The 27,148-nt window shown below is 38.8% G+C and overlaps 1 protein-coding gene across 1 annotated transcript; it reads right to left on the bottom strand.

Moving 5' to 3' along the window:
• Positions 1 to 4,408: 4,408 nt before the first annotated feature.
• On the bottom strand, positions 4,409 to 26,770 carry LOC140737715 (boophilin-H2-like). Its single transcript, XM_073064279.1, has 6 exons — positions 26,558 to 26,770; positions 16,846 to 17,049; positions 13,959 to 14,120; positions 10,972 to 11,037; positions 8,005 to 8,083; positions 4,409 to 6,598 (listed from the first exon to the last, which is right to left on the bottom strand). The coding sequence occupies exons 1-6, from the start codon at positions 26,658 to 26,660 to the stop codon at positions 6,541 to 6,543; spliced, it is 672 nt and encodes a 223-aa protein (XP_072920380.1). The 5' UTR covers positions 26,661 to 26,770; the 3' UTR covers positions 4,409 to 6,540.
• Between the last annotated feature and the right edge of the window lie 378 nt (positions 26,771 to 27,148).

The following is a 27,148-nucleotide window of genomic DNA, read 5'->3' as shown; positions in this document are numbered from 1 at the left end:
GTATAGGAGAAAGTTAGAACAAAAGCTGCAGGAAAAAAGCATGAAGGAGGTGTGGGATGGGATGAAGATCATCACCGGATGTGGTGCAAAGCGGGGGGCAAACATAAGTGGAGATGTGGAGAAAGCGAACCAGCTGAACAACTTCTTCAATAGGTTCGACAGCACAATCTCACCCTCACTGCAGAACTCCACACCAGGCTTACTTCCCTCACAGGAAAATATCCACTCACAGGAGACCTGGCCCACGCCCAGGTTTACGGCTGCACAGATGGAAGGTCAACTGAGGAAGATCTGTACCAGCAAGGCGGCTGGACCGGATGGAGTTTCCTCACGATTACTGAGGGCCTGTGCGACTGAACTGGGAGAACCACTACAGCGCATCTTCAACATGAGTCTAGATCAGAGAAGAGTACCCAGACAGTGGAAAACATCTTGTATTGTCCCGGTACCGAAGAAACCACAACCAAAGGAGTTGAATGACTTCAGACCTGTTGCCTTGACGTCGCACGTGATGAAGACCATGGAGCGGCTGATAATACAGAATCTGAGGCCACAAACCAGGCACACCCAGGATCCTCTTCAGTTTGCGTATAAGGAGAAGGTGGGAGTGGAGGATGCTATCACGTATTTGCTGCACAAATCACTCTCTCACCTAGATGGGGTCAGTTGTGCTGTGAGGATTACATTCCTTGACTTCTCTAGTGCCTTTAACACCATCCAGCCCAAGATCTTAAAGCACAAACTAACGGAGATGGGAGTAGACTCTCACATGGTGGATTGGATAGTGGACTACTTGACAGATAGACCTCAGTATGTGCGGTTGGGAGACTGTAGGTCTGACACAGTGGTCAGCAGCACAGGAGCGCCACAGGGAACCGTACTCTCTCCGGTCCTGTTCACCCTGTACACATCTGACTTCCAATATAACTCGGAGTCCTGCCATGTGCAGAAGTTCGCTGATGACACGGCCATAGTGGGGTGTGTCAGGAATGGACAGGAGGAGGAGTATAGGAAACTGATACAGGACTTTGTGATATGGTGCAACTCAAACTACCTGCGTCTCAATGTCACCAAGACCAAGGAGATGGTGGTGGACTTTAGGAGATCTAGGCCTCATATGGAGCCAGTGATCATTAATGGAGAATGTGTGGAGCAGGTTAAGACCTACAAGTATCTGGGAGTACAGTTGGACGAGAAGCTAGACTGGACTGCCAACACAGATGCCTTGTGCAGGAAGGCACAGAGTCGACTGTACTTCCTTAGAAGGTTGGCGTCATTCAATGTCTGCAGTGAGATGCTGAAGATGTTCTATAGGTCAGTTGTTGAGAGCGCCCTCTTCTTTGTGGTGGCGTGTTGGGGAGGAAGCATTAAGAAGAAGGACGCCTCACGTCTTAATAAGCTGATAAGGAAGGCGGGCTCTGTCGTGGGCAAAGTACTGGAGAGTTTAACATCGGTAGCTGAGCGAAGGGCGCTGAGTAGGCTACGGTCAATTATGGAAAACCCTGAACATCCTCTACATAGCACCATCCAGAGACAGAGAAGCAGTTTCAGCGACAGGTTACTGTCGATGCAATGCTCCTCAGACAGGATGAAGAGGTCAATACTCCCCAATGCCATTAGGCTTTACAATTCAACTGCCAGGACTTAAGAACTTTTTTTTAAAGCTATTATTAATGCTTTTTGAGTTAGTGATTTAGATGCATATCATATTATTACTGAGTTAAGTATTGTATGTAATGAGTTTTTGCTACAACAAGTGTATGGGACATTGGAAAAAATGTTGAATTTCCCCATGGGGATGAATAAAGTATCTATCTATCTATCTATCTATCTATCTACTGACTGGGTGCATCACAATTTGGTATGGAAACACCAATATCCTTGAAAGGAAAATCATAAAGTAGCGGATATGTCCCAGTCCATCATGAGTAAAGCCCTCCCACCATTGAGCACATCTACATGGAGCGTTCTTTCAGGAAAGCGGCATCCATCATCAAGGAGCCCCAACACGCAGGTCATGCACCCATCTTGCTGCTGCAATGAGGAAGAAGGTGCAAAAGCCTCAGGACTCCTACTACTATGTTCAGGAACAATTACTACCCCTCAACCATTAAGCTCTTGAACCAACTGGTGGCAACTTCATTTTACTTCAGTTGCCCCACAACAAATGGACTCACTTTCAATTACCCTTCATCTCATGTTCTTGATATTTATTGCTTATTTACTTATTATTATTTCTTCTTTTTGTACTTGTACAGTTTGTTGCCTTCTGCACTCTGGTTGAACACGCTAGTTGGGTGGTCTTCCTCGATTCTGTTATGGTTATTATTCGATAGATTTATTGAGTATGCCTGCAAGAAAATGAATCTCAGGATTGCATATGGTGACGTATATGTACCTTGCTAATAAATTTACTTTGAACTTTGAAGGTATGACTGCAAGTTATAGATTAGATCTCAGATTCAGATTCAGTTTATTGTCATTTAGAAACCACAAATGCAATGCAGTTAATAAATGAGATAACGTTCCTCCAGAACGATACCACAAAAGCATATGACAAAACAGATGACACCAGAAAATCCGCATAACGTTTGGCAATCCCCAATCCAGAGTTTGGAGAGATTGCTGCATATTAATATTGCACTACCATCTTAGCGCGTTCCCCGGAAAGGAGCTCCAAATCCACCAGTCAAAACAAGACCAAAATCTAAAGCTACAAGACCTGCTCAAAACCACATAGTTACAACATATAGTTACAACCGTGCAGACAATAGTATAATTGATAAAAAACAGACCATGGGCACAGTAAAAATAGTCCAAAGATGTTAAAAGACTATACGTTCGAAAGAAACCACCACACAGATTCCACAAGTCCTCAGAGTCCCAATTTGATTTGTCATTCCACACTGGCGGCAGAAGGGAATACCCCCAATATGGACTTCCACGGCGCCACCCGACTCAGCCTCGCAGACGCAGCACACAGTGAAAGCTCCATCGAACCCAGCCTCGCAGACGCAGCACACAATGAAAGTTCCGTCGAACCCAGCCTCGCAGATGCAGCACACAGTGAAAGCAATATGACTGCAGCAGACTCCCGAGTCCGTCGAACCTCCAAGCCTCCGACCATCCCCTCCGGCACAGCCTCTCAGAGCACCATCCTCTGCCCAGCGTATTAAGACACCCCCGCCAACGGCTATCAGCAAAGCGACCCCGAGAACTGGGGGCCTGTTCTTCCCAGCAGAGACCCAGACCTCACAGCAGCAGCAGCAACGAAGATGGTCTTCCTGGAGATTTCCAGATGTTCCTCCATGCTCCCACGTCCGTTTTCAACCGATTATGATTGCACACGGCACCCCGCTTCACAAATAACAGATAATCAGCTCCGGAGTGGCCGCTGCAAGCTGCGTCGCGCCACCATCTTGGATCTAATGCCCTCTCTGCAATCTGAGTTGAAAATGTGTGTATAAGATGATGAGAGGCATTGATCATGTGGATAGTTAGAGGCTTTTTTCCAGGGCTGAAATGGCTAGCATGAGAAGGCCTAGTTTTAATGTGCTTGGAAGTAGGTACAGAGGAGATATCAGGGGTAAGTTTTTTACACAGAGAGTGGTGAGTGCGTGGAATGGGCTGTCGGCGATGGTGGTGGAGGCAGATATGATAGAGTCTTTTAAGAGACTCCTGGACAGGTACATGGAGCTTAGAAAAATAGAGGGCTATGGGTAACTCTAAGTACTTTTTAAGGTAAGGACATGTTCGGCACAACTTTGTGGGCCAAAGAGCCTGTATTGTGCTGTAGGTTTTCTATGTTTCTATGATCTGTAATTTCTGAGATTTTCCAGAGATCTACTGAGCTCAAGCAATATTAATTGACTTTTAAACACTTGTTATTTGGAAAATAATGGAACTATTTACCACCAGCTCGAGAGCCAGGGTGGACAACTTCACTAACCTCAACAATGAACCGATTCCACAACCTTTAGACTCAATTTCAAGGACTCTACACTTATGTTCTGTATTCTATTTTATTTATTTGTTTGTTTATTTATTATTAGTTTTTTTGTATTTGCACTGTTTGTCTTTTGCACATTGATTGTTTGTCCATCCATATGAGTAGTTTTTCATTGACTCTATTGTGTACCTAATGTGAATGCACACAAGAACATGAACCTCTATGGTGACATATACGTATTTTGATAATAAACTTACTTTGAATTTTGGTATGTGAAGAGAGTTATATGGGTCTATTACTAATTTTTAATCTTTAATGTCAAGTGTGGTACAGCAATTTTAAACTGTTGTGCTATGATATATTAATTATAAGAAAATAATATTGGGCCACATCATCAGTGCATTTTTCAAACCAATATGGCAAAAGAAGATAGTATAAGATACATAGAAGTACGATTGCTTGTAAAATAAAAGACACTGTGGCATCAACTTTATTTTCAATTTTCGTGTTTCAAATACTTAACATTGAATAAAATATTCTTTGTATAAACATGGTTCATTGTATGAAAGAACGTAAATGTCTTTAAAAACTGCTATGATTGAATTACAACTTAATTAACTAAATGTTAGAATAACATGTAAAAACCCAGTTTTCAAATGTGGAAATACACAAAATCTCAGAATTAATTATTAGAGTTTATAAGCATTACCAACAAGTCCAACCTCATCATAACTCTTGTAATGCTATCTTTTTATTTGAAGAATTTTCATAGATGGAAATTAGATATATTTCATAATATACCAGAGAATCGCCCAAAGCTGCAGTTCATAGCAAATTTAAATAGAAAACAATGTTATGAGAAGGCACAATTCATTGTTCTGCCATTCATATGGCTCGTGCTGTTTGGAAATCCCTTTAACGCCAAAAGATGTATTACTTTCTTTGGGTAATGGCACTTGATCTCAGCCAATTTTTTGTGAATCTTGGAATTCTGGGAAACTCCAGCTTGGAACAGGCATGACTTCCACAAAGTCTTGGAGTATTATGTGCAGTTTTGGTCACCTAATTACAGGAAGGATATTAATAAGGTTGAAAGAGTACACAGGAGGTTTACAAGGAAGTTGCCGGGACTTGAGAAACTGAGTTACAGAGAAAGGTTGAATAGGTTAGGACTTTATTCCCTGGAGCGTAGGAGAATGAGGGGTGATTTGATAGAGGTGTATAAAATTATGATGGGTATAGATAGAGTGAATGCAAGCAGGTTTTTTCCACTGAGACCAGGGGAGACAAAAACCAGAGGTCATGGGTTAAGGGTGAAGGGGGAAAAGTTTAAAGGGAACATTGGGGGTGGGGGGGCTTCTTCATGCAGAGAGTGGTGGGAGTGTGGAATGAGCTGCCAGATGAAGTGGTGAATGCGGGCTCACTTTTGACATTTAAGAAAAACTTGGTTGGGTATATGGATGAGAGGGGTTTGGAGGGATATGGCCCAGGTGCAAGTCAGTGGGACTAGGCAGAAAAATGGTTCGGCACAGGCAAGAAGGGCCAAAAGGCCTGTTTCTGTGCTGTAATGCTCTATGCTTCTATGGTTCTATGGTCTATGAAGGATGCGCAGTAGTAGATATAGTTCCTGAAATAGTCCAGGAACGTAGTTTAATGTAAACTCAATGGGACATGAAGGATGGAGTGTTAGCATTCAGATAGGGGAGGCTTTCCTTCGCCTAATTGGTATTTGCCACCTATATTCCCAGAATAAACATTATGTTTCAATAGCATCAATGCATATTTCTAAATTGGGCCTATGTTGTTTTGTCTAAATGTCTAAAGGGGTCAAATTTGGTGCTCCCGTCTGTTCACATGGTTAAGAAGGTAAGAAATGTAACAATGAGGAAGAAATCTCACAACTATAATATAAACATTGCTTTCTGTAAGATACTGATGATATTTCTTTTTCACGATGCTTTAAAAGCTATTGAAATGGCACTTTGACTTCAGGTGTAAAAGTGTTGCATAACTATACTAATTATTCTAAAATGGCTTTTTCATGGTTTAACTTTACCCAAAATTAGAAAATAGTTCATGGTTAGTGTCAATGCAGAACACAAAAATAAAACTTAGTTAAAGTTTATTTCAGTACAAACGTTCACAATTTGAATGCTCTTGTTTTGCTCTATATTCTTATCAAACAATATTCTCCATGAGAGTTTGTTTGGGACTGTATTGTTTTTACTTCAAAAATATTAATGTTGAAAGTATTAAAGTAAAAGTTTTGATAAAAATACAGATATGAACATATATAATCAAGTCTCAATTTGTCCTTCTCTTAGCTAATGTACAATTAATTATTTAGTGCATTATGGTTTTAAGCATTATGATATGACTCACTGCTAACAATAAAACACTTGAATAATGTCCTTTGGATTTACGAAAGAAGAGCACATGGGGACATTTGGCATAAAACATCCTGCTTTTATCAAGCTTAAAAAAGTCAATGTACAAAATCATTATCTAAAATATGAAATTCATGGACTCAACATCCAAGAATTATATGTCTTCAGGAAATAGGTATGTTTTTCATGAACTTGATAGTGGGTTTATTTCATCTCTACTTCTGTACCTCTCGATTTCTTTGTATGGCGTTTATACTTTTTCCTAATGGAGAGATGGTATGCATCATGAGACATGAAAAAATATCAATAATGGTTATATTTCCAATAAAAAGTTCTAAATTTGTCTCAAATTTGAACACAATGGGTTTGAAATTCTCTGCAAATTTTAGCATTTTAATTAATATGATCACATAAAATTCTTTTCTTATCTATTTGAACAATAATTGGTTTAATTAAAATTAATTACGTCTTTACAATGGCTCACAATTGAACTTAACAAAATTATGTTAAACAGAGCACTGAAGGTACAACAAAAGGATAACCAAACTGCCATGATAATTTGCACATTTAACTCACTTCCAAATACTTAAAGATCCATTTGCCCTGCAGCTCGTAATTATTTATCCATCTAGGAATATTCCTAGACTGTAATTATAAGTACCCTGTTCAAAAAGTAGTTGTGGGCCTGTCTAGAGACATGCAAGTAAAGTATCATTTTCAAACAGTTAGAGATTTAATACATTTCAGACTTCCCCTTGATATATTTTTCAGGTCCAGTCCCAATTTTCAACCCCCTCCAAGCTTCATCCATCCTAGGTTTTGCTCTTTTCTTTTATATTTACGATTCAAACAATTATTTTCCCCAGGTAGGGTCATAGAGCACTACAGTGCAGGAACAGGCCATTCTGCCCATCCAGTCCATGCTGAACTGCTATTCTGCCTAATCCCAACAACCAACCCGCGGAACATAGCTCTCCATACCCTTCTCATACATGTACAGTACCTACCCAGGTTTCTCTGAAATGTTGAAATCAAACCCACATCCACCACTTCCACTGGAAGTTCCTTCCACACTCTCACTACTCTTTGTGTGAAGAAGTTCCCCTTTGTACTAAATATTTCCTCTTTTACTCTTAGCCTATGACTTCTAGTTTTAGAATCACCCATCCTCAGTGGAAAATATCTGCTTGTATTTACCCTATCTATACCCTTCATCATTCTGTATACCTCTATCAAATCTCCTACAGTACACTCCACTAAGTCCTAATGTATTCAGTCTTACCCTATAACTCAGGTCCTCAAGTCCAAGTAACATTCTTGTAAATTTTATCTGTACTCTTTTAATCTTATTGATATTTTTCCTGTACGTATGTGACCAAGACTACACACAATACTTCAAATTAGGCCTCACCAACATCTTATACAACTTCAATATCCCAACTCATGTACTCAATACTTTGATTTATAAGGCCAACATGCCGAAGGCTCACTTTCTGACCTATCTACCCATGATACAACTTGAAATGACTAAACGTTTTGAGATGCAAAGATTTCCAATTGAGGTACCTCTTTAAAATTGCTCTTTCTAGAAAAGTTGAACCATATTCATTTTAACAGGTTTGATAATTTACATATTGCCAATACTATTAGGTCTGAATAATGTCATACCTCTGAATCACGAATGCAACTATGAAGCCAATGACAGCAATACCAAAAAGACATCCAAAGACAATTGCAACAGTATCGCCTGCAAAATAAAAATAACACAAGAAGAGTTATTTCCAGAACTAACGAGGCACAAACTAATTCACCATAATGTTCCCCCTTTGCATGTTAATAATGACTATTTTATAGTAAGAAATGGGACAAATAAACCAAAATGGAATCAATTGTTCAATGCTGTTTTGAGCTTGTGACATACTGCTGCATTTGCATGTCATATCAAAAGGTATCATTACACAATTTTGAAGAAGAAAGGAAAATTATTCTCAAGATGTGGACCATGATTTAATGTAAACTCAACTACCCTCACTCAAGCTAGATTAACTATTTATCTTCAAGTTAGATCTTGCTGTGAAGAACTTGATCTCTCCATTTTGTACATTATCATTATTATCAAACCTTGTGAAATAATTTGTTGACAGCCACACACTCTGGAATGTTCTGACACTTAGAAACTTGGGCCCTTTAATATCTTATTGTGGAAATTGGAAGTCTAGTGTTGATCTTCCTTGTGATTTTTTTATTGGAAAAGATTGCCAAAAGACCGATCAACCTTCTTTATAAGGTGTAAGAATTAATTAAAAATATGAAGATAAAATTTTTAGGTTAATTGAAAAGTAAAGCAAGTAAAACTACCTCACTGTTATGGAAAGAAATTTGTGTTTGTTGTTGCTGATTTGGCTCTGTGACTACATTTATAATTCACTGTCCTCTGCCTTCAGACACAATTTTAGTCATTTCTTCATTAAACATTCAGAGGAAAATAGGTATTCCACAGAGGAAGAATATGGCTACATAAAGGACCGATCATATCAATATTGCACTAACAACATTTACTTTCCTCTCTTAATAAATTATAAAAGTCTGGGAAGGAAGAATAACTGAGATAGAATTTATACTTGCTTTATTCCAGTAATTCCAGACATTAGAGCCAAAATAGGCCATTCAGTCCATCGAGTCTGTCTGCCATTCCATCATGGCTGATTTATTATCCCTCTCAACCCCATTCTCTGTCTTCTCCCCATAACCCCTGATGCCCTGATTAATCAAGAACCTAACAAATTCTGCTTTAAATATACCCAATGACTTGGCCTCCACAACCACCTATAGCATAGTTTCCACAGATTCACCGCCCTCTGACTAAAGAAACATTGCCTCATCCCATGTAGGAATAAATTTTCTCTCAAGTCCGCTCCATCATGGCTGATCTGAAACCCAGGCTCAATTTTCACTCATGGGATAGATATTCGGCTCCTGGACCTCTTGCTTATGGTGGAAAAACTTGATTTCTAAACACAGCAGCTGCCACTTGTGAGATGAAGCAGTTCTAAGTAAACTTCCGACAAACAATTTGTTTAGTTTCTGCTCGTAAATGGGAGTAAGTCTTCAGTTATTAAAATGTGAATGGCTAGGAGAAATCAGTTTGAAGTTAAAACAAAGGACAGTCTAATGACAGCTTTGCAAACAAATTTTGTAAGCAGCAGACACTCTGTCTGAAGAAAGTAAATGCACCTGGTTTATTGCTGCTTAAGAGATCAGTATAAGACAATAGGTTGTTTAATTTGTCTTTGTTCAAAACAGACAACGCTGACTGAGTTGCTTAGTTCAAGGAAGCTTGCAGACCAGATGGATGATATCATTTAGCATATCAATAACTGATGTGTTTATAGTTGGATGATTTATGTACTCTGAGAAGTTAGCTTTACAGCACTAATTGTGGTAGCTGAGATACCCGTGTTACCAATAGCTTTGAGACCTTTTGTGTAAAAAGGATATCGGAGGAAATACCACTTGCACGTGAAGTTACCCAAGCAGTTAAAAAAGGATATAACTGTAAAGAGCAGTTTAGGCTTTTGAGGGATCGGGTAAGGAACAACATGAAGCTCTGAAAGAAACACAAGCAAACTAGAATCTGTTCCTCCCGCTTCAGTTTCTGCAATAGACGATTCATTCATCAGCATTGTTGGTATGTCTCCTTAGTGTATAGGAATTGTACCTGTGATTTGTAAATGCTTTGTGTTTTAGAAATGGTTTGTAATTTGGAAACGTGTAAGATAAAAATCCTCTTAAGTTCTTCTATGTGTTTTAAGAATGTTTTAAGCTCTTTCCTCCATAGTCCACTCTCCTCCCCAATCAGATTCCTTCTTCTCCAGACTTTTACTTTTCCCACCCACCTGGCTTCACCTAATACCTTCTAGTTAGTCCTCCTTCCCCACCCCCCAGCTTTTTATCCTGGTGTATTCCCCCTTCCTTTCCCGTCCTGAAGAAGGCTCTCAGCCTGAAATCTCGACTGTTCCATAGACGCTGCCTGACCTGCTAAGTTCCTCCAGTATTTTTTGTGTGTTGCTTTGGATTTCCAGTCTATGCAGGATCTCTTGAGTTTTGGTTTTTAAATGTATTGTTTGGATTTAAACACATCACTGAAAATAAATGAACTGTGTTTTAAACTACTTTGTTATCTAGAAGTATCTTCTACTTGGTAGAGAGAGAGGAAACATTGCTCAAATAGTGGGTATTGGCAGCTAAACTTGTTTTGGAGAATAAACAGGGAAATGAACTAGTCTTTGAACACTGGGTAATTACAGTATAATCTCCCTTTAGTGAGAGTACTCGTGGCTATTTACAATACACCCAATAGGGCTTAAGGTCTTTGTCTGGGTTTAGAACTTCATGGTTAGCAAACCCAATACCATCAAACTCATATAAAAAATTTTTGGTCTGATACCCCTTCACCACCTTCACAATGCTCAAGAGCAGGCTTGATCTGTGAAATGTTATCAGTCACTCCAGGCAAGTGCCTTTTCTCTCTTTTCAACCTTATACAATATTTAAGGGAACAGCTACGCTTCTCCATGATCCCATAGGATAGATTTCAAAATGGAAATGAAAATACATTTTTCCATTCATCAATACCTTCATCTCTCGTTTGAACTTTAACTTCTTCTTCTTCTGAGTTGCGTCGACCTTGCGTGCTTGCAACTAAGGAGAAAAATACATTTAAAAACTAAGTGTACATTTTATCTTTTTGCTGATACATTTTTTCTAATTTTCATTCTTGTTACAGTCTTGTTACAATTTTGAAGCTGAGAACACTTTAGTACTGAAATCTTCAATTTCCATTTAATGGTGAACTTCATATATGGAGTAGCAGACACACTGTATAAATACATATTTGGTTCTTGTACACCCCCTCCACCCCCCCCCCCCCCCCACACACACCCACTTTGGTTTGAGCGGGTAACAGGATTCAGGATTCTGCAAAATAAGCCCCGAGAGAGTTGAACCATATTTGTGTGTAAGAGCATAAATAGCTTCTAACAAAATAGATCTTGTAGGCCCTGAGACCTCAATGTTAACCTGACCATGTGAGAAGGAGAAACTGACTTGCATCTTGCCTGACACTCCTTTAGATTTTGTGGATAAGGATCATTCAGGAGATCTGGGAACATAGGTTTTCTGCTGAATCTTCAGTCTCTATGTCGTCTGGTTCCACCAGCAAAGAAACCAATTTCTTATCCAGAGGCTGGGGCAACTCTTGGATTTCTACGTCATTATTATGTTGCATTCCTTTTTACATCTAGTGGGGTAAGATCATGGAACATGGATCTGACATAAGTGGCTTTGTCTTTTTTTCCCTCTGCCTCTGTGCTCCTGAAGAGAAGGGGAAACTGGCCTATTAAAATCAAGCTTACGCTTTCTTTTTGACTTGCCCTCTTTGGAAAGCTCATTGTCCATTTAGAAAGAGAAACATCGTAAGATAAAAATAATTGCATTAACCACTGATGCAATTTATTCTGCATAAATAAACATGGACATTTCTATGATAAAGTACAATGTGATGCCTTTCTACTCAAAGAAGTAATCAATTGCATATCACACCTTAGTTTAAGATGGCCAAAAGTTAAAATTTACTCAAACAGAGAAGTAAGCCACTGTTGTTACCTATACCATGTTCCTTGAACTTCAGCCACACCTGGATGATTACTGTTGGCTAGATACTTATCCCATGAAGGGAGGAAAATTGTCTAGTCTCAGAAATGATTATCATATTTCCTTAAATCCCACCATTTCAAAGTTTAAGGTGAAGTGTTTTCTTATCCTTTTGAAAAGAAGGCATACACAATTCATTCAGGATAATGAAGAATGATGTGGCACTCTGCTATAAATTTGCACCAGCTCAGAATATTTGTACCTTGAGAATGTTTCCCCTGGGAGGGAAGGGCGTAGTAGTGGTATAGTTTTAGAATAACATCTCATATTTTTAACTCCAAGGTAAGGACGAATATCTCTAAAGATTAAAAATTAACTTTATCCATCAGATGTATACTGAGGTATACGGTGAAGTGAGCTGTTTGTATGAAGTTAAATCCAAGATTCACGCTAAGCAGCCCACAAGTGCTGCTGTGCTTTCAGTGCCAACATTGCACGCCCACAATTCATTAATTGCAACCACACAGTACATCTTTACAATGTGAAAGGAAACTGGAGGAAACTTACATGGTGATGGGAAGAATGTACAAACCCCTTACAGACAACAATGAGAATCAAACCTCAATCGCCCAGCTAGTGCGATAATCGCATTATGTTAACTGCTACACTGCTATGCTGCTCATTGCTTTTGAAATTGCTCTAAGTAACCTACGGAATTTTCTTCCACAGAGAGCTCTCTGGGGGCTGAATTATCGAATATATTTGGATGTTATTTGGCTATATTTTCTGACTTGAAGGGTGTCACAGGTGATGGAAACAGGCCAGAAGATGACATTGTGACCAAGTCCAGATGACCCATGACCAATGTGTCGATTCAGTGGAAACTTAAACGGATAGGGCGTTTGAAGAGGCCAGTCATGTTTTGTGATCTGCTCTCTGCAGATCATTGATGGAAGAGCAATGAATCCCTATTGCGGTGATGATGGATTTTGAAGCAATATCTGCTGGTTCCTCAAGATATAAGTATGTATGGAAATTTAACCTTTATTCCTCTCTCATGAATAACTCCCAGATGAAAAATATCTGTTAAGCTGTTCATAAACACAAGAGGTTCAGCGGATACTGATAATCCAGATCAAAATCCGCAGCAGGTCAGGCAGCAACAATGGAAGAGAATAAACAGTCGAAAGTTTAGGCCTGATGAAGGGGCTCAGTCTGAAATGTCAACAGTTCATCTCTCCTATAGATACAGCTTGACATCCCTCCAGCATTTTGTGTGTGTTGTTCTGTAAGCTGCTGTTCTTTAAAGAGGCTTGTGTCAAACGTCTACAGATGTATGTGGAGAGCATTCTAATTGACTGCATCACCTTCTGGTTGGGGGGGGGGGGGGGTTCTACTTCACAAGATCAAAATAAGCTGCAGAGTTGTAAACTTAGTCAGGTCTGTCATGGGCACTAGCCGCTATAGTATCCAGAACATTTTTAAAGAAAGAGGCCTCAGTAACGGCAACTGACATTAAGGACCCCCATCCCCCAGGACATGCCTTGTTTTCATTGCTACCATCAGGAAGGAGATACAGAAGCATGAGGCCACTTACTCAGCGATTCAGGAACAGCTTCTTCCCCTCTGCCATCCGATTCTGAATGGACGTTGAGCCCACCAACACTACCTCACTACTTTCCTAAAGTTTTTATTTCTGCGCGGTGATATTAAACCTGATTCTGGTTTTGTAACTATTTCAGTGATGTATTGCACATCCATCAGAGCATTCATATCTGTGTTCAATATTCATCACTCACTACTAATATTCAGACAAAGCACTTACGAGGCACATTAAAAATGTTGAAATAATTCTTATTTGCTTATGCAGTCTTTGAAAATGGATCAATTCAACCTCTGGTGGCAATATAAATCATAATGAATATACTCATCTACTATAACACTGCCAAAATCACAGTATGACAATTTACCACATAGGTTCCAACAGCTCTTCTTGCTTTCAAATTTGTTTCCATTCCCATGACACCCGCTGTAGAAGAACGTATCACATGCTTCAGTCTCTGCATTGTAGTACCACCTTAGTATCATGGCTTGGCAGTTTCCTCGTTCTTTCTGCAGTTGGCATGCTGCACCTGCAAATAAAAGGGTAAAATATGTCTAGATTTCTGACTGGAAAGAAAACTTTCAACAGGTCCTTTGCCCATTTTGGTTGTACTATTTTCAGAATTTTTAAAAAAGAGATAGCAAATTGTGATACCTAAACTATAATGAAGCTTGAGAATTTGATGGTGGAAGCTGTTTTTCCTGTGCCAGTGTCCCAACAGTCACAAGAGATTTACAAATCCACCTTTTTCCTCATAACTTCCAACACCAGCACTACAAACTACCTCCACAACAAAAGGAGGACACTCCAATGACGTCCTTTCATTTTGCAAGCTCTACAAACGCTGGGCTGGTCTAGAAAGTTAGAACACATGTGGAGGTTTGTTTTTAGATTGACCAGTGGTCTGCCACAAGAATCAGTGCTGGGTCCTTTGTTGTTTGTCATATCAGAGAATGTTGGTGGTGATTGCAGATGATAACAAAATTGATAGTACAGTGGACCGAGAAGATTATCTAAGGTCACAGCAGGACATAGATCAATTGTTTAAGTGGGCAAAAGAATGGCAGATAGAATTTAACATGGACAAGTGCAAAATGATACATTTTGTAAGTTAAACCAGGGCAGGACATCAATAGCAAACAGTAGAGCACTGGGGAGTGTTGCTGAAAGTAAGGACCTTAGATTGCAAGCATTTAATTCCCTGAAAGTTGCAACACAGGTGGACAGGGTGTTGAGGAAGGCAAATGGCATGCTTGCCTTCAGCAGCCAAGACACTGAGTATAAAAGTTAGAATATCATGTCACGGATGTACAAAATCTTGTTTAAGTCACATTGGATTGAAGGGCCTGAGGTATCCCAAGAGACTAGATAGCCTCTGTCTGTCTTCATTGAAGGATAGGACAGTCCCAAGCCCAGCTGTGAAAGAAGGGTTGGGCGTGGGGCTAGTGGCATAATCCCATAGCAATTCAATGCTACAGAAATGCTAACAGAAGCTCCAAAGACCTCATTCCTGGGAGAGGAAGGATCTTCGCCTGGAAGACACATGAAGTTGTGTGGTGAAAGCAGAAACCACAGGACCAGTCACTCTTCTATTGGTCCAGGACAGAGGACTCTGGTGAGCTGTTGTCAGCACCCTATGTCCCAGTAGGAGTGAGGTACTTAAGAGTCTATTAACCTCACCTGTGTCTCATGCTGTATACCAATGATAATAGGCATAGATAAGTTTGATGTCAGTTTCCCATAGTTGGGGGATCTAAAACTAGAGGGTATAGGTTTAAGGTGAGAGGGAAGAAGTTTAAAGGGGATTTTAAGGGTAAAACTTTCACACAAAGAGCAGTTTGTGTCTGGAATGAGCAGCCAGAAGAGATGTAGGTGGCAGGGACAGTACCAACATTAAGAGACATAAGGACAGGAACTGGAATGAGCAGGGTATAGAGGATATGAAATTAGTGCAAGCGAGTGGGATCAATACAGAAGGGCGTGATGGTCGGCAGAGACATGATGGGCCAAAGGGGCCAATTCTATAACACTATTACTCCACAAATACAGCATTTAAGGAATATTCAAAATGCAACTGTTACTTAATGTTTTTTTTTAACTTTTATTGACTTAATAATTAATTCTTCTGTTTTAATTTGATTATTTTCAATCAACACTGGTAAAATAGTCCATTAAGTTACTTGTTACATTTTTGGAACTACAGCATTAATCATCATTTCTTTCCCGTAATTTTCAAAATTGTATGATGATAAAGGATAGAATTTCCACAGAAGTGTTTCTCAATCATCAGTGTAACATCAGAGAAAAATCCATAGTAATTAACTGTAATTCCAATAGGTTATGATTTTCATAAGTTTTTTAAAAAAAGAAATCAGATTGATTTTAACAATAGAACCTTAAAACATAAATTTAAAATCTATTTAAACAGAATTGAACGTAAGATGTCTTTGCAAGGTAATACAAAACATATGACTGCAAACTGGCTGTCTTCTCTACCTTTTTATTATTTTCTTTGTATACTGTAAATGTATTAGTAATTTTGTGGTTCACGATTTCCTATCATCCAGGACATTTATCCTATCAGGAAAGAGGTACAGGAGTCTGAAGATGTTTTCGGAACAGATTCTTTCCCTCTTCTGTCAGATTTCTGAATAGTCTATGAACACTACCTCTCTATTCCTATAGTATAATATAGTAATATTTTTAATGTCTTGCACTGTACTGCTGCCACAAAATAACAAATTTCATGACATATGTCTATGATAATAAACCTGTTTCTGATTCCTGATAGTTGGAAATTTGGTATTATTTCTGCTGTAGTGATGTAACATAGGCTTTTGGATTCAGTGTTCTTCCTATAAGGTTGTATGAAGGTTAATTATTATTTATTTTGAAAATATGTTCTTCTACTTTAATTGAGACAATTTCAACTTATGTTACTTATTTTCCAATCTAAAGTTTAGGAATTGGACTTGGAAAGCAATAATAATTATTTAACCTTGTAATTTGGCGTGGCATCAAACAATGTTAAGATGTAAGTTAAAAAGTAATAAGCCGTGCTCGCTTCGGCAGCACATATACTAAAAAGTAATACGGTAAGTAATCAAGTATTAAGATGAAGTAATTAGTAATAAAGTAAGATGAAACAGATTAATAAACTGTATTTTGACTTCATTGCTTTATGGAAAATGATGTTCATGTATTAAAAATGATTGATTGTCCAATTTTTGTATTAACGTAAATGATGAACTTACTTCCATCCGGGAATAGTTTTTTGTAATTGCTAGAGCAGTCTTTCAAACATGCTGTCTCATTCAAAAATCTGTTTCCGTTGCCTCCTTCTCCACTATAGAAAAATGGATCACATCTGTCTGTTTTGTTGTTGTAGTACCATTCAATATTCCTTAAGCTAGGATTTTTTGAGTTCCCAGAATTCATTGGTTGCTTGCAGATTTCATCTGTAATCAGAGGATCATTTGTAATCAGAGGAACATGAATATTCTGTTAAAAGGTAATAGCTAGTCTGTCACTGCTTTGTCACAAATTAACACCAGTTGAAAATAAGAACTTGCTTATATGCTGGTAGTGCCTCATCATGTCTTAAATAAAATTCATTATCTCATCTCACTCCACTTTCTGCAACAAAGAGTTTATTCTTCATATTTCAAATCTTGATTATGTAAGTATGTTTTTGTCACCATCTGCTACCCAGAGATTCATTTTCCTACAGGGATTCGCAGTAGAAGAAAGTAATGCAATAGAATCGATGAAATATTCACACAGAAAGACAGGTAAGCAACTAATGTGCAGAAGAGGACAATCTGTGAAATAATAATAAATAGATAAATAAATAAATTGATAGATAGAAAGATAGATGGATAGCAAGAATATAATTTGTTTAGTCTTTGAAAGTGAGTCCATAGATTGTGGAACAAGTTCAGAATTGAAGTGAATGAAGTATACATGCTGATTCAGGAGCTAGTTGGTCGAAAGGTAATAACTGTTTCTGATCCTAGTGATGCGGGACCTCAATGCCCTTTGGAATACATCCATCTTTCTGAGAGGTCACAATTTAAAGCACAACATTTAGTTTCTCCCTCTGCTGCATCAAATCAACTTAATTCAAAGTCATAAATGCCAGTCTCTGGTGCATTATCCAGTCTATTCACCTTACCCACATCACAGCCTTTAGCACGTTTGATCAGACTGCCCTTACTGATTACTTTTAGTTCTCCAGATCACTCTCCTCAATCATCATCATAGTCACCAGAAAATTTTCATGAATTGGCTGTCACTTTTTCAATATTCCACTGGTAGCTCTACTGTCCTTCATTGGCTATATAGTCATTTGGGTTATACTGAGAATATGAAAGACACTGAATACATGCTGACAAGTATTCTGACAAGGTTGTTTCATTTTAGATAAAGAAGTGAGGAAGAAATATAGCTATGATGATTTCTTTAAATATGAATTCTTTTTTGAACTGCTTACAGTGTGTATTTCCACCCTTGGTGGAGACAAGAAATAAGCTGAAAATATTTGTTCTAATTCAAGACACTTGTTGCCACACAATTTATATTAATTTAGTGCTCCTTTAGGAAATATTCATGTGATGCAAACAAATGTTGGGAAGTTGGGATCAGAGCCATCTGCATAGACCATAAAATTTACTCTGATATTAATACAGTCACCCAGCAGTTCCTATGTTTGAAGTCTGCCATGAATGTTCATTGTACTACTGCCATAAAGTTAACAAATTTCATGTCATATGCCCATGATATATTAAATCTGATTCTGAATGTTACAGGTACAAATATTTATTTATTATTTTGATCATTTAATTTCATATTTTGCGGGGCATTTCCTAGTGAAATATTTCCTTATGGACTGAGTTGCCTTTTAGTTATTCAGTTATAGATCTCTTGTGTTGAAGATTCAATAACTCTTGATGTGAGTCACTAGGTCACAAATATCTTTCTTCTCCATTTGTGTAAAAGTATACAGAACAGAAAACAAATGATTCAGTGGCATCATATGATGTCTATGGTCCTATGGTCATAAGCTGTCTTATCAAGGAATCTTATATTTTTTGATTCAATGTTCCTTTAGTTTTTGAACACTTTGGAAAACAAGGGATGTAGGGTTAGTGCCCATGGTCTTATTGAATGGGGCAGCAGGCATGAGGGGTTAAATGGACTACTCTTGATTATGTCTTTTTTATCAGAGCTAGAAGTTGGGATGCTTGTCGATGTAATGTAATACGATGACATATTTCTCATCTCCAGAACCTGGTCAACATTCAGATATGGACAGATGTGCCACATGACCGCCAGGCAATATACATCTCCAATAGGAGTAAGTCAAACCCCATCCACTAGAAAAGCAGCAAAGTAATAATTGTCAAATCCATTGGCATTAACATTCTCGGAGTCAACATTGACCAAGGAATCACTCGTTCAATTACAGAAATTATAGAAGCAGATAGGAGACGAGTTAATCTATGGCAAATGCCCTGGCTTTTAATTTCCTATTACCTAGAAGATAAAGGATAGAAGTGGGATGAAATACTCTCTAGTCACCCAAATCTGTGAAGCTCCAATAGATATCAGGACACTTCAATCCATCCAGGGCAAAGCAATCTGCTTGCTGGGCACACTGTCCACCACCTTGATTATCGCTAAAGACTGTCAGAACTCAGCACAAGTGTGTATTTGTTAAATTTTAATAAGAATGACAAATTTATTAAATAATATGAATCTATATTAGAAAATAAGTGATCTGGCAGCCTAGATTACATCTTGGAGTGTGATAGTGTCAGGGTTAAACTCATAGTCTAGCAGTCGGAGGTATCAAAAACAGGAAGGCATGGGTTTAAGATGAGAGGAAGGAGGCTTGAAGAGACTATGAGGAATAATTTTTTACACAATGATGTGATATCTGAAACACACTTCCATAGGGTATGGTGGAGTCAGATACAATTATTATGATTTAGAGGTACCTATACAGACACTTAAATAGGTAAGGCATAGAAGGGTATAGTGGTAGAGTGGACAATTGGAATCAGTGCAAATGGGCAAAAAGATTGTCATGGGTGGCATGAGTTGGAATCCTATCATTAGTAACTGAAGATTTAAATTCAAGTAATAAACTAAAAATTTTAAAAAGTAGTCTTAGAAATAGTAAGGACTGAAGACCATAAGAATTAGTTTGTTCCTTTCCACAGACGTTGTCTGACCTATTGAGTTCCTCCAGCATTTTGTATGTGTTGCTCTAAATTTTCAGCATCAGCAGAATCTTGTGTGTCTTAGAAATATTAATAATGGATTGTTGTGAGTACAAATTTAGTTCACGAATATCCCAGTGTGAACACTCCAGCATAGCTCTCTATTATCTTAGGGTTTTGTCACACAAGTACGGTAAATATTGAACTACTCAGCAGTAAATTAAGCATGAGTAATGTAGCATGGAGCAATACGACAATTCCCCACACCTACCAACCCATGACCTCTTTGAGTGATATCGGCTTATTACGGAGAGCTGTGCTGGGTATAACCATATTTAGCAAAACCCTTCCTAATATGGCAACGTCACTCAACAAGGAAATAGAAGGATAGATATAGGGAAAAATTGTTTTTTATTGGATAGTCACAGTTCACAAATGGAATAGAACTTGCAATAGATCAAACAGGAGCCAGTCTTATATCTCTTAATTATTATTTCCATGAAAACAAAGACTTCTCAAAGTCAAACTAATTTCAATCAACAGAGCTCCAGTGGTATAGTTTGAATAATCAATCAGGCCCTGGTGATCCCATATTCTCTCCAGTTAAAGCCCAGTGCACCTGGTTTCCAAGATCTCCCATCAAAATACTGACCATACCCAAGTCTGTTTGGCTATGTGATCATTCTGGATCTGACATGTTCAACCAGTATGAAAATGTCTATAAGTAATGAAAGGAACTACACTTTTGCCATATCAACATTTGTTAAATTCTATACAACAAGAGTTACGATTGTTACATCCACACTCCCTCCACAGTTTTGAATTAATTGTCCATATAGAAAAATGAGGGGCGCACAATCTCATTGAAACCTATTGAATATTGAAAGGCCTAGATAGAGAGAATGTGGAGGGGATGTTTCATATAGTGGGGGAGTCTAGGAACAGCCTCAGAATACAGGGCCATCCATTTAGAAGAGAGATGAGGAGGAAGTTCTTCAGCCAGAGGGTGGTGAAACTCTGGAATTCATTGCCACAGAGTGACTGTGGAGTCCACGTCATGGATAGATTTAAAGCAGAGGTTGATAGTTTTTTGATTAGTAAGTGGGTCAAAGGTTATGGGGAGAAGTCAGGAGAATAAGGTTGAGAGGGATAATAAATCAGCATACTCTATCTTAATGGCTGACCTAATTCTGCCCTTATGTCTTATGGTCTTATGCCACAGCAGACAAGATGTAGTTTATACTACCCTGAGTTTAGATTGAAACCTTTGTTCTTTTTTACAGTGAATTATAGTACACACTAATTGAGCCGTGAACAAAAATATGTTTTTACTGAATCAAGTTTGGATATAAAAATACATAGAACATAGAATAGTACAGCATATTACAGGCCCTTCCACCCACAATGTTGTGCCGACCCTCAAAATCTGCCTCCCGTATAACCCCCACCTTAAATTCCTCCATATACCTGTCTAGTAGTCTCTTAACTAGTGTATCTGCCTCCACCACTGACTCAGGCAGTGCATTCCACGCACCAACCACTCTCTGAGTGAAAAACCTTCCTCTAATATCCCCCTTGAACTTCCCTCCCCTTACCTTAAAGCCATGTCCTCTTGTACATGGCAGTGGTGCCCTGGGGAAGAGGCGCTGGCTGTCCACTCTGTCTATTCCTCTTAATATCTTGTACACCTCTATCATGTCTCCTCTCATCCTCCTTCTCTCCAAAGAGTAAAGCCCTAGCTCCCTTAATCTCTGATCATAATCCATACTCTCTAAACCAGGCAGCATCCTGGTAAATCTCCTCTGTACCCTTTCCAATGCTTCCACATCCTTCCTATAGTGAGGTGACCAGAACTAGACACAGTACTCCAAGTGTGGCCTAACCTAGAGTTTTATAGAGCTGCATCATTACATCGCGTCTCTTAAACTCTATCCCTTGACTTATGAAAGCTAACACCCCATAAGCTTTCTTAACTACCCTATCTACCTGTGAGGCAACTTTCAGGGATCTGTGGACATGTACCCCCAGATCCCTCTGCTCCTCTACATTGCCAAGTATCCTGCCATTTACTTTGTACTCTGCCTTGGAGTTTGTCCTTCCAAAATGTACCATCTCACACTTCTCCGGGTAGAACTCCATCTGCAACTTCTCAGCCCACTTCTGCATCCTATCAATGTCTCTCTGCAATCTTCAACAATCTTTCATAAATCTCAAGTGTTGCTTCACAAGAATGTTGAGAATATTTTCTTTCACAAGTGTTCTTTTGTTAATGGAAAATAAATCTGCAATGCAAAATTTATCCAGTCCGTGGCAGTATTGTGCTTCCCATTCATACAGTGCTCCTGCTCCTGAACAAAACTGGGGTGGTTTATTGAGATTGTTAATTTTATATTCGATTTGTTGAGGAAAAACTTGGAATGGAAACATAGGATCACTAAAATTTCATTTCTCTTTTTTAATTTATGAAATGTTTAAGTTAATAATGCTTATAGAATTAGAAAATAATAATTAGAATTAAGCCACATGTCTCTTAGACATTAAACCCATCTGGGAATGGATCATATTACTGAAATGACAATATCTGACATATGAGAGAAAAATTCCTCACTTTCTATTTCCCCCTTCTTATATTCCTTGTTTTATGCCCAATGCGCATATTGACAATCTTGTCTCGGGGCTTTCCAATGTTACGATGAACAAGTTCTCACTCTCCCTTTGAAATGAATTGCCTGTCTTACACAAAGCCACCTTTCTTTCACCAAGGCGTATACACTCCCCCCCCCCCCCCCCCCTTCTTTGGCAATAATACGGATTTAAAGAATGAATAATGACAGGCTATAACAGAGAAGACAATGCTGATTAATTTAAAATTCTGTCTACGCTCCCTCACACCAGTCTCCTTATTAGCCCTACTCCTTGGTAATTATACCACTTAAAGTATGAATAATGAAAGCACATTGAATTTGTTGGGTCTTTTAAGTAAAAGTTGAATAAATATTGGACACATAAGAGGATAAATTGCTCTGATAGCATATTGTGAGCAGTTTTGGGCCCCGTATCTATGGATCCATAGAAGGTTTGTCAAAGAATGATTCTGGGAAAAGTATGATCACACTAATGGAATTATATTATGGGCCACCCAACTGTCCATGGGATTTAAGGGAGCAAATTTGTAGAGAGATTGCAGACTATTGCAAGAAACATAACATTGTGATAGTAGGTGATTTTAACTTTCCATATTGACTGGGACTCCCATTCTGTAAAAGGGCTGGATGAGAAACAGTTTGTCAAATGTGTTCAGGAACTTTTCCTTAAGGATAGCAAGGGACAAAATTGGTCCTCCAGAAGATCAGAGCCAAAAGAGACTGGGAAGACCTTAAACCGATATTTTTGCATTTGTATTTACTCAGGAAATGGACACAGAGCCTATAGAAGTGAAGCAAAGCAGCAGCAAGGACATGGACCTATACAGAATACAGAGAAGACTTGCAGGTTGAAGCGAATTAGGGTGTATAAGTCCCCAGAGCCACACAAGGTGTTCCTCAGACCCTGTAGGAGGCTAGTACAGAAATTGCAGGGGCTGTAGCAGAGACATTTAAAACATCCTTAGCCATGGGTGAGATGCCAGAGAATCGAGCTCATGTTGTTCCATTGTTTAAGAAAGACTCTAAGAATAAACCAGGAAATGATAGGCTGGTGAGCCTGACATCAGTAGGGGAAAAATTACTGGAAGACTTTCTAAGGGACTGGTTATACAAGTATCTGTATAGACAGGGACTGATTAGGGATAGTCAACCTGGCTTTGTGCATGGCAGGTCATCTTTAAATAAAGTTAGAAGAATCTTTGAAGGTTTTAGAAGGCAAGGCAGTAGATGTTATCCTCATGGACTTTAGCAAGGTCTTTGACAAAAAGATTCAGTCGCTTGACATTCAAGATAAGGTAGTAAATTGGATTAAACATTGGCTTTGTGGGAGAAGCCAGAGAGTAGATGGCTGCCCCTCTGATTGGAGGCCTGCGACTGGTGGTGTGCTGCAGGGACCGGTGCTGGTTCAGTGGTTGTTCGTCATCTATATCCATGATCTGGATGATAATGTGGTAAACTGTGTCAACAAATTGTGGATAACACCAAGATTGGGGCTGCAGTGGATAGCGAGGAAGATTATTGAAGCTTGCAATGTGATCTGAACCAGCTGGAGAAAAGGGCCGAGAAATGGCAAGTGGAATTTAATGCAAACAAGAGTGAGGTGTTGCATTTGTGGTTACCAACCAGGGTAGGTCTTACAGAGTGAGCGGTAGTGCAGAGAAAATTTAAAAGGATGTTACAGGGACTTGAGGACTTGAGGTATAGGGAAATGTTGAATAGGTTAGGACTTCATTGCCTAGAACATAGAAGATAGAGGTATACAAGTTTATAAGGGGTATAGAGAGGGTAAATGAAAGCAGGCTTTTCCCACTGAGGTTGATGGGACTACAACTGGAGGTCGTGGGTTAAGGGTGAAAGATGAGCTGTTTAATGGGAACTTCTTCAATCGGGGGACGGTGAGATGGAAATGAGCTGCCAGTGCACTGGAATTGAGAAGAATTTGGGGGATCTCATAGAAACCTACAGAATGTTGAAAGGACTAGATAGGGATGTGGAGAAGATGTTTCCTGTGGCAGGGGTAACCAGAACTAGAGGGCACAGCCTCAAAATTGAGAGGTAACCTTTTAAAACAGAGGTAAGGAGGAATTTTTTTAGCCAGAGAGTAGTGAATCTGTGGACTGCTCTGCCACAGACTGCGGTGGAGGCCAAGTCTGTGCGTATATTTAAGGGGGAAGTTGATAGTTTCCTGATCAGTCAGGGCATCAAAGGATATGGCAAGAAGGCAGGTGTATGGGGTTGAGTGGGAGCCAGGATCAGCCATGATGGAATAGTGGAGTAAACTCAATGGGCTGAGTGGCCTAATTCTGCTCCTATGTCTTAAGGTCTTATGGTCTAAGTGTGGACGGGGGTTCAATTTCAACATTTAAGAGAAATTTGGATAGGTACATGGATGAGTGGTATGGAGGGCTATGGTTCTGGTCGATGGGACTAGGCAGATTAATGATTTAGCATAGACTAGATGGGCTGAAGGGCCTGTTTTTGTGCTGTAGTGTTCTATGGCTCTATAACTCAATTAATAAAAGGTTTATTGAATGAGGAGCATTTGACAGCTCTGGGCCTCTGCTCACTGGAATTTTAAAGAATGAGGGGCATCTCATTGAAGCCTACCAAATACTGAAGGATTAGATTAACATGGAGAGGACGTTTTCAGCTGTGAGCGAGTCTAGCACCGGGAGGCACAGCCTCAGAATAGAAGGATGCTTCTTTAGAACAGAGATGAGGAACAAACTGCTTTAGCCAGAGGGTGGTGAAACTGTAGAATTCATTGCCACAGACGGTTGTAGAGGCCAAATCATTGGATATATTTAAAGCTGGGGTTAATATGCTCTTTATTAGTAAAAGAATCAAAGATTACAAGGAGAGGGGAGGAAAATGGAGTCTGTGGAAAATAAACCTGCCATGACTGAATGGCAGAGCAGATTAATGGGCTGAATGGCCTAATTCTGCTTCTACTGTATGTCTTATGGTAGGACCCTAGGAGTTCACAATGATCTAGCCAAATGAGGCAACAGAGGAAAGATGAACAGAAAGCTTCCAAGGCAGATGAAGGTTCTCAGCCCAAAATGTTGACTCTTTGTTCCTTTCCATAGACGCTGCCTGACCTGTTGAGTTGCTCCAGTATTTTGTACGTGTTACTAAGGCAGATGAAAACAAAGAGGATCTGCAACTTTCTTATCCTAAGTAATTTATTTACCTTATAGCTGAGATTCACTAGCACAAGCAAGTTTAGTTGAAGCATAATTATCACAAAAAATACATATTTTTATACTTTAGTTAAATGTAAAACCTTCAGAATACAGTATAATTAACTTCTTAATCCTATAGTCAGTTAACTCTGCTCAAACATCTGAGAATTTTTAGCCATCATCCACAGGTATCTGTGAATTGGTTGAAAAGTGTTGAGAAAGTAATATGACATACATTTTGTGATTTGCCATGTAACTAGCTTTAAGAGCAGCATTCATGACATTTTTAAAGAGGCAAAAGGATGAAACATTTATGATCTTCACCCGCTTCACCTAACAGCCACCTTTTGAGGCGTAGTCACTTTGTAAGTAAAGGCTGCAGCCATTTTGTACCGATTACATTTTGCACAAATTACATCCTCATCAATGAGAAAATAGTCTGTTTTTAAATGCTATTTCCATTTATCAAATTATTTATAAGAATATATTTTTGCTGCAAAGGAAAATAAAAAGAAACACAAATAAAGAAAAGAACCAGTTCCCCTCGGACCTCCTCACATGGGCAATCTAAAATGCCACTCTGGGTTTCAAGTGGATAGCCAGTACACATCTGCCACTACAGTTTTATAAGTCCAGACTTTGTTTGCTCACATCAAAGCATTAATTGCCTTCCAACAGAAATGTATAATGTTCAACACTTTAAAATAGTATCAAAAGCTTTATATGACTGCAAGAATTTTTTATTAAGTTATAATTATGTGACTTAAATTGTACAATCAGACAAATCATTGATTAACGAGAAAGTACCATGCTTAAAGTAATAACTTTTAAACTGTAAAATGGAAATCTATCTTGAAACTGTAATATCGCATCTCTAATGCAGTTCTATACAAAATGGAACAGTTTACTTACTGATCTCCTGAGCTTGAACCCTCAAATTAAAAGCAGCAATGTAGACTCCCAAGAGTAAAATTATCCTCCTCATCTCTGCGCTTTGGAGCTTCATCTGGAACATAAAATGACAGGACCTTGTGCAGAAGTTGAGCTCTCAGTGGATTAATGCTTCCACAAACACTTGTGTGCAATTTGAAAACCGTCTTTAGGATATCGATTTTATAACATATTTTATGATTTAATGGTAGTTTCAACAAAACCAACCCTTTGGACTCTCTGGCAATAAAGTACTGGATGACGACACCTCCAGATAGTAACCAAGCAACTATTGATCTGAGCAGTTTAGTGTCACTCACAAATGGAACTTCTACCTGTATTATATACTACATCATTTTAATCAGAAACCTTAATTTATCATTACCAAATGCAGATTAAGATGTTCAATAGTGGCCTCTGTACCATTCTGAATGGCCAGTGCTGGCTGAAGATCATCATTGCAAAAATACTAATTTTGTCGTCATTCCTTTGTGGACTGAAACATGTAAGATGGCGTCAGTGGACTGCTTTTGTGCATCATCACATGACTCACACGAAGGAAGGTGATTTCCA

Source organism: Hemitrygon akajei, chromosome 13 (genome assembly GCF_048418815.1).
Source record: "Hemitrygon akajei chromosome 13, sHemAka1.3, whole genome shotgun sequence".
Classification (NCBI taxonomy): Eukaryota; Metazoa; Chordata; class Chondrichthyes; order Myliobatiformes; family Dasyatidae; genus Hemitrygon; species Hemitrygon akajei.
Note: the sequence above shows the minus strand (reverse complement) of the source record. Positions and strands in the feature narration are given on the sequence as shown.

Excerpts from the sequence above, each read along its gene's own strand:
- LOC140737715 (XM_073064279.1), bottom strand. The coding sequence starts at position 26,660 with ATGTTCCAGATGAAGCTCCAAAGCGCAGAGATGAGGAGGATAATTTTA. Across the intron at positions 17,050-26,557 it reads GGTTCAAGCTCAGGAGATCA|ATGAAATCTGCAAGCAACCA; the intron begins GTAAGTAAACTG and ends CTCTGATTACAG. Across the intron at positions 14,121-16,845 it reads AAAACTATTCCCGGATGGAA|GTGCAGCATGCCAACTGCAG; the intron begins GTAAGTTCATCA and ends TTTTATTTGCAG.